Here is an 8,627-nt window from a genome sequence, read left to right as displayed (position 1 = left end):
TCTCTATTACACAGATGTTAGCATTTTATACACACCATCCTACACTTTGCTTTTTTCCTTTAATGGTGGATTATCATTGGAGATCATTGCATGCATCAGCACAAAAAGCATTTCCCCGTTTATTTTTACAGCTGCCTGAATGGGACTGCCTTTCTACACATACTCCATAATGTATTTAACCAGTCCCTCACTGATGGTCATTTAGGTTGTACCCAGGCTTTTTGAACTTTAGTTTGCTCATCTGGAAAATAGATAGTTATAATCCTACTTTGTAGCACAGCCAAGAAGGATTCAAGATCACATACCTTAAGTGCCTGGGTCAAGTAATCAACAGATGGGAGTTGTTGTTATTCCTCCCATTTCACAGTCCTCCATGGGACCATATCTAGGTCATTCTTCAAGACCCATCTTTAATGTCACCTCTTCCACATAGCCTTCCCTGCTTTTCCCAGCAAGACCACCTCTCCTTCCCTGTACCCCTTTCCTCATCACTTCCATAGTGAGTTTGTGCCAGACTGAAAGCTGCCTGAGGACACGATGTACATCCTACCTGGCTTCGTGGCTCCCAGAGCACAAGGCACAGAGAAGGTGCTTGGGCTGGGCGCTGGGGGAGCTCCTGCTCGGAGTGGAGCAGAGTGTGCCCTTCTCTCCACAGGATGAGTGAGAGGGCCATACGGAACTGGAACACAGGCAGCTGGCTGCTGGCACTTTGCCTGGCCTGGCTGTGGACCCACCTGGCCTCGGCCTCCTTGCAGCTTCCAACTCCCACAGGTTTGGGGGAGGTGGTGGGGACTGGGGAGGGGGTTCCAAGGATACCTGGAGTGCTGAACATTGCCCCACCCCCTTTCACAGCAGGCAGATCCCTGAGGCAGAGTAAAATCAATAGATTCTAGGGGTTCTGGCTCCTCTTGTGTTCTTTACCCACGGAACTCTGTGCTCCTCTGCTATCCCAGCCAGCAAAAGGCCTGAGCAGACCTATGACTCACCTTTCCTTCCAGGCTGGAAGGTGTTCTACAGGGAGAGAGGCCCTGGGGTAGGGGGGTTATATCTAGCCTCCTGTCCTAATTCTGTAGTTTTCCTTCTGGGATGGCTAAAGCCTGTGTAAGCAGATGATCCTCTCCACGCATTGTAAATCCCCTGGGCCCTTGCCCTCACCCTGAGTAGGGCAGTGTTGGGGAGGTTGGTGTGGACTCCATCTTCCCTTTGCCCAAGGGCCAGACTCTGCCCAGTGGGTGCTGAGCGTGACCTCACTGGGGAGGAAGGAAGGACAGGGGCACTGTTAAGCACCTCCTCCCCTGCAGTTGAAAATTCTTAAATACCCCTCCCCAAGCTGGGAGGAGGGGCACAAGGACAGCCAGCCTGGCCCTGTGGGTGGGAGGGGAATAGGGCTGGGGACCTGGGCTGGATGCCCCATCTTGTACTGGCTGCTCAGGCCTCGTGAAGCAGGGCACCTGCGAGGTGATTGCTGCTCACCGCTGCTGCAACCGGAACCGCATTGAGGAGCGCTCCCAGACTGTCAAATGCTCCTGCTTTTCAGGCCAGGTGGCCGGCACCACGCGGGCAAAGCCCTCCTGTGTGGACGGTGAGTGAGAGGCGAGACCCAGGCAAGGAGGCCCTGATCAGAGAGATAAGGTCTGTTTAGGCTTCTCCGTCTGTTGGGGATACAGTTTCATACTGATCCTGGGGCTTTCACGATCAGAGTCTCAAATGATGGGGCAACCTCAAGGGCGGGGAGGGCAGATGTTGCCATTGCCATCCTCATTTCACAGATAAGGAAAGCTCTTGTTACACGCACACTTTCCTGCACTCACATGCCTTCCCACACACACCTGGTCCTGGGCACAGACACAGACACATTCCTTCACACAGATCCTCTCACACCTCCCATCCAACTCTCATATCGCCTCACACTTACTCCTCCAGACACTTACTTCTTCACCTGCTGGTCCTTTCCCAAGCCATCCTGCTCATGCCTTCCTCTCATCCTCATCCGCATGTTTTTACCATTCCTTCCCTCATGGAGACATGCATAGATTGCTCACACACCCGCCCCTTCCGCACATTTCTGCATGTGCTCATTTTCTCACACTCCTGTGGCATCCCTATGAACGTGCCCAGTTGTACATTCCTGGTCTGTGGACCCCTTCGAATGGCTCCCATACTTACGCATACACAACAAGGGGCTATGTTGAAGATTGTGCCTCTAGGCTAATGACATGTTGGCTCAGCAATAGGGTTGCCTTAGAGATGGCTTCCCTGCCTTCACCCTGTGCCATCTGTGATGAGATGTAGGGACTCTGTGGGATTTAAGTTCATACAATTGTGTCCCCATGCTTCAGCCTGAGTACTGCCTCTCTGGGCAGCCTAGGGTAAGGGAAAGACCAGGGAAATGCAGAGCTCAAAGACAGAACTGTGTGGAAACGTGCACTTCATTCCCAGACTTCCTCTTGACTGCTTGTCCTCCCAGAGAGTTTAGGGCTGCCCTCACTGCTTCCTGCTCCCACAGCCTCCATTGTCCTACAGAAGTGGTGGTGTCAGATGGAGCCTTGCCTGCCAGGGGAGGAGTGTAAGGTGCTCCCTGACCTGTCGGGATGGAGCTGCAGCAGTGGACACAAAGTCAAAACCACCAAGGTATCTAGGGATGAACACTTCATCCCACCCCAACCCTTCCCCTTCACCTGGGGTGGGAAAGGAAGCCCAGGAGTCCTGGGGTGTAGGATGTCTGTGTCCCAAGGTGAGATCTGCAAACCATGAGGCACATCCCCAGACAGTCCTCCTCGGTCTGTCCTGACTTTGGAATTAGGAGCTCTGGATTTGAAATCCGGTGTATCCTCCTGGGCAAATTCCTGATGCTCCATATGCCTTAGTTTCCTCCTCTTTGCCTAGAGTGAGTTTGCCTGCAGAAATGTCAGGTCTATATAAACAAAGTGGAGAATTGAGGGAAATATCTAGTTAATTCAGAGGAAATCTTAACTTCTACCTAAATTCCACTCTACCCATCCACCCCTGCCACAGACCCCTCCCAGCCGCCATTGTTATTAACTGCCTATAGCACTTAACCTGCTTTCCTCTAGTCAGATTGCTTGTGCTGTGACAGCACCGGAGAGGATTATTATTTGCATGATTTGCTGCCTGCCCCACAGAACAAGGGGTAATTAAAATTTTATCAGACTCGTTAGCAATCCCGCGTGTGTCATGGTTAATCAGTCCCACCGTTTTCATCACCATTTATACAGATGAGTAAAGTTGCATGGCAAGCCAGAGCCCTGCCTTCTTCCAACCACCACACACACCAAACAAGCAAACAAACAGAGAAGGAAAAGCAGCCTTTAGGGTTCTGAAGAGAGCAACTATTTTCATAGAACAGAAAACGAAAGAAGCTACAGCAAGAAAAAGTTTGGTTGGAGATAAAGTAGAGCTTCCTATATTCAGGCAGGCAAGGGAGGTGGTGGGACAGTCTCTCTTAAGTATATTTAAGACTAGAAGAGATTGAGACTCACCACAGAGCTAGTGACATTTGTCACCGTTTTGTAGGTTTGGCTTTGCAGCCTAAAGAGGCTGACCACTGTACTTGCGATGTGGGTAGCTACTCTGAAGCAAGGAGTCCCTGGGTGGTGGTGCAAACAGTTAACGTGCTCAGCTACCAACCAAAAAGTTAGTGGTTTGAGTCCACCCAAAGGCACTTTGGAAGAAAGGCCTTGCAACCTACTTCTGAAAACTCAGCCATTGAAAACCCTACGAAGCACAGTTCTACTCTTATATACGTTGGGGTCGCCATGAGTCAAAATCCACTCAATGGCAACTGGTTACTTTGCAGCAAACAGTAGTGAGGCTTGCCTGATTTATGTTTGCATGGACCGCAGGGCCAAGCTTTCCTAGTGTGGACTGCTTTAGGGGCAAGGGCTTGGCAGCAATGACCTCTCAATGGCCTGTAGATCCTGGGGGAGTCTCTGGCATGCGGGGATGGGATAGGCACTCTGTTTTCTAACTTCCCCTCATCACCTGCTCTATAGGTTACACGATAGTGCTTGGGGGTCATGGCCTGGACAGGACAGGCTCAATTGAGCCTTGGACTGAAGAATGGTGTTCAGTTATCAGCCAGCAAGTATGGGGATTCATCTACCTGGACACACATCCCACGCCAAATGCAGCTTCACTTCTTCCAGAGGCATTTCAATTAAGCTCCTTAATATGGGTGGACCTCCAACTACATACCTGGTGTTGTGCTGGGCACTTCTGGGGACACAGAAGAAGGTCAAGACACAGTTCTTGCCCTTAAGGAATGTCTATTTGAGTTGAGGAGTTGATGACAGATAATTTAGATACTTTAGATTCAAGTGTGTGGTACCCAGGCTGTGGCTTCTGAGGAAGCTGTGGGTGTGGTGGGGGTTTGGAGATGAGACTCCACAGCTCTTCAGGCACCTGCTGGCCACAAGGCAGAAAGACAGGAGGTCACATTCACTGCCCACCACCTCCCTACGTCCTATCAATCCAGAATCCCCAGCCAGCTGCTGATATGTTGAAGGAAAACTCGCCCTTCTTATGCCAGACCAGCTGTATCCCATTTGGTGGGATTGGATTGACATGGAGAAGGAAAGCAAAGATGAAGCCAAACAACTTTCCAGCAAAGCTTCTACAGAGGCATCACTTGGTTTGGGCTGTGCATTGGGTATGGGATGGACAGGACCTTAAAATCGTCCTTATCCAAGCACCTCTGGGTTTTGTTTGTTTGTTTTAATGTATGAGGAATCTGAGCCCCTGAGAGGTGAGGTGACTTACTCAAGGGCTCACACCTTGGATTCCCAAGTCTTTAAAGCTACTGACCTTCCGCTTAGCCTGAATGTTGGGATTCAAACCTGGGCCTTCCATGTTTTTCTCTCAAGTACAGGCAGGAATATGCAAACTGCTAAATGAACAGCAGCAACATTTTTCTCAGGAGATGCTAGAGCAGGAACTTTTACTGGAATCATTGTCTTCTTATCTGAAATAGTCTAGAATACATCTCTTCCAGGATGTGAGGCCACTTGGTCTCCACTCTGCCTTAGCTCAGAAAATTCCAAATAGGCCCATGACAGACAGAGGCTATTCAGCCCAGTTACAGCTGGGGCAATCCCAGCTGGCATCCCCTTGCCAGCTCTGGCCTACCTCTTCCAGGGTCCTTAGGCTGTGACTCTCAGAGACTCTGGCTCCAAGAAACTCTGGGAGGCTGCGGGGCTGTCAGAGTCCTCTCCCTTCAGAGGCTCCTTCTGGGCAATAGGGGTGGGAGGCTGGAGCCTCTGTCCTGGAGTGGGAGTTGGCATTGTCAGGCTGGCACCCTAGGTGGCTTGGAGATAACACTCAGGCCTCAGGAACTCAGGGGCATGGGTTACTTGGCCATTTCCTCAGTAAGAGAATTGCAGCCTCCATGACTGCTGGAATCCCTAGGATTGCAGGGGGCCTTGAGAGGAGGGGTGTTAGTAGAGCTAGCTGGAAGATGCTGAATTCTGACCCTCAGAGAAGATGATGCAGACAATGGGTTGGGGCTGGGTCTCTGCTCCTCCTCCCTTCCCTACCTTCCTGTGCAGTGAAACTAAGACCAATTGGTATTCCCACTTCCTCACCCCACTCCAGAGTTTATCTTGTTTTTATTTTGTTTTGTTTTGGGTAATAGGGTGACCAATGATGCCAGTTTCTCACTAGACTGTAAATACCAAACTCTGACACATTAAATGCACGTAAATCTCTGCATACAGTGGGACCAGGGAGTAGAGTAGTGAAGGAGTTAGTCAAAAATTTGTCATCACCTCATTCAGGGCTGGGGAATGGATTAGGGGGTTGGCAAATTTCCTGAAAAGATCCAGAGAGTAAATATTTCAGGCACTGCAGACCACATAAATCTCTGTTGCATATGCTTTGTTTTTGTTTTTGTTTGTTTGCTTTGTTTTGTTTTTAAAGCCCTGTAAAAATGTAAAGTGTGAAAAAGCATTTCTTAGCTCTAGAGCTGTACAAAAACAGGCCATGGCTGTATTCAGAAGTTTGCCAGCCTACTGGACCTGTAAGGGGGGGCTACCTCTGCAGCTTAGGGCTGCCTCCCAGCCTCCTGATCTGCCTTCAGTGCATTGAAAACCTGAGCTTAAGGACTGGGTCAGGTTTTGTTTTTCTTCTAATGTTCCTTGAGCGATTAGTAGGTGAATTATTTAGGCTACAAATGAGAGCGCTCTAGCAGAGTCAGACAATGAGATGTTGCTCTCCTGAAGGCCAGAATGTGGGCTTCTCCACTCCCTCCCCACCCCTCAAGACTGTGTCCAGGAAGGCAGGAGAGGTTCCCTCCCTACCCCTGGAGACTGTCCAGGAAGGAGGGAGTGGGGCTCAGCCCCCTGCGCATCTGCTGCATCCACAAGCCACTGGGCTCTGAGCTGGGGAATGAGCCTGAGAGAGTGGGAATGATGCCAGACAAACTCTCTCGCCTTAGCCACTAACCACTGCCAGTCCCTGCCTCAGCCCAAATCCAGGTTTTCTGACCTCCCATGACCCTCTTCCCCCATCCCCTGCAGAGCAAAGACCTGTTTTCTTTTAGCATATGCTGGAATATGCTAATTTATTTTTAACCCCTCAAACTCTCCCATTTGCTCCTATCTATTTATATATTTATTTGGTGGGCTTTGAGGGGCATCCTTTATGTGCCCAGTAGAGTCCCACACAGGAGGGTCTGGTGGAGAAGAGAAAAGTGCCCCACCTTCCCTCTAAGATCCTGCTTTCCAGTTTAGACAGTATTTGTGTGCATTTTGTAGCCACTTCAATGTAAATTAATTTTCCTTGTGCACAGGAGTTCTAGAATCATTTGTCTTCCTCATCTCCCTTCAGTGGGATGGGATCTCAGATTCCCTGAAGTTTGTTGCTTTCTACTCCACTCAGCTGTGAATTCCCTAGGAAAGTTGCCAACCACAGGGGATCATGTGGCTAATTTCTCTTGGCCTCCTGGCAGTTTAATTAAGGTCTGTGAGTGACATTCTAATTAATGGCCCCAGACAGTTGCCTAGAGTTGAGGCCTGCAGCTTCCTGAAATTACAAGCTTAGAGCTAGAAGGGATTTTAGAGATCAGTTAGCCCAATGCCCTCATTTGACCAATAAGGAAAGGAAGGATCAGAGAGGTTAGGTAACTTGTCCAAAGTCACACAGCAAGCTGATGGTGTATCCTGGCCAGTGATTCAGACAACAGCTCTTTCCACTACTGGACATTGCCTCTTTACCCCAGTTCAGGCAAACGGCCTGAAAAGAAGCCAGAATTTTCTGCAAGGGTGAATGTGAAAGAGTCTCATCCTAAAATACCCAATCCTGTGTGTCAAGGGAGATAGAATGAAGGAGAATGGGAAGCATTTAGAGATAAATGCTTTAGAAATAGGGACAAAAAGAAGGGATTAAGATCACTCATTTAGAAGAACATCAAAACATCACAAAATAATTAGAACAAAACTGACGCTACATCCAAAACAGTTGATTTTTGTCCTTTCTGGAGGAGACAGGGTGGAACTTGATCAACCTTTAGAGGACCTGTGAAGCCAGCTTGATGGATTCTGGGTTCTTTAGATGCTTGTGCAGGGGTTTGCAAACTCAGGCCCATGGACCAAACTAACCCACTGCCTGCTTTTGTAAATAAAGTTTTATTGGAATACGACTATGCTCATTTGTTTGTGTATTGCCTATGGGTACTTTCATGCTAACGGAGGCCTGGTGGCACAGTGATTAAGCATTTGGCTGCTAACAAAAAAGTCAGAGGTTCGAATCCTCCAGCAGCTCCACAGTAGAAAAGACCAATCTGCTCCTGTAGAGATTACAACCTAGGAAACCCTATGGGGCAGTTTTACTCTGTCCTGTAGGGTCACTATGAGTAGAAATTGACTCGACAGCACACAACAACAACAACTTTCATGCTACAATAGCAGAGTTAAATCACTGCGACAGAGTCCACATGGCCTGCAAAGCCTAACATATTTACTATCTGACACTTTACAGAAAAATTTTTGCCAACGCCTGCCCTAGTGCTTTTATTGAATCTTTCTCAATACACCCTGGAAAATGACAGCTCCGCATTGTATTCCAGGAAACCCTGGTGACCTAGTGGTTTAGAGCTACGGCTGCTAAACAAAAGGTCAGCAGTTCAAATCCACCAGGTGCTCCTTGGAAATCCTTTGTGGCAGTTCTACTCTGTCCTATAGGGTCACTATGAATTGGAATTGACTCAACGACAACGGGTTTTTGTTTTTTTTGGGTTTTTTTTGGCATTATATTCCTGGGTTTGGGTTTTTTGGTTTTTGTTATTTTTTTGAGGTTGTGCCTGTTTCCCTCTTAATCTTCTCCATTGCCACTTGTGAGATCTAACAGCCAAAGAAACGAAGACAGAAACCAAGAGAACAACTTGGAGCAGGTGGAATGGTTCCCTAATTTATTGTCACACCCCTGATCAGCTCGGTTCATACATTCCAATTTCCTGTGATTTCCACTTTTACACTTAAAAATTTGCATGTGCACCCAAGTGGAAAGGTATAATTATGCATGTGTACATGCAGCTGGTGTTTCTGTGCATCTGTGGGTTTGAATATCTCCATTTCCACAAGCAGAGTGACATTCAAAATATGTAAAAACCACTT

At 48.4% G+C, this 8,627-nt stretch overlaps 1 protein-coding gene across 1 annotated transcript; it reads left to right on the top strand.

Moving 5' to 3' along the window:
- The first annotated feature begins 656 nt into the window (after positions 1 to 656).
- TAFA3 (TAFA chemokine like family member 3) lies at positions 657 to 4,065 on the top strand. Its single transcript, XM_023734827.1, is given in 5 exon segments — positions 657 to 771; positions 1,433 to 1,582; positions 2,440 to 2,489; positions 2,492 to 2,631; positions 4,014 to 4,065. Coding segments are annotated over 5 exon segments (507 nt in total).
- The last annotated feature ends 4,562 nt before the right edge of the window (positions 4,066 to 8,627 follow it).

This window comes from Trichechus manatus, unplaced genomic scaffold, assembly GCF_000243295.1.
Source record: "Trichechus manatus latirostris isolate Lorelei unplaced genomic scaffold, TriManLat1.0 scaffold00073, whole genome shotgun sequence".
NCBI lineage: Eukaryota > Metazoa > Chordata > Mammalia > Sirenia > Trichechidae > Trichechus > Trichechus manatus.
Note: the sequence above shows the minus strand (reverse complement) of the source record. Positions and strands in the feature narration are given on the sequence as shown.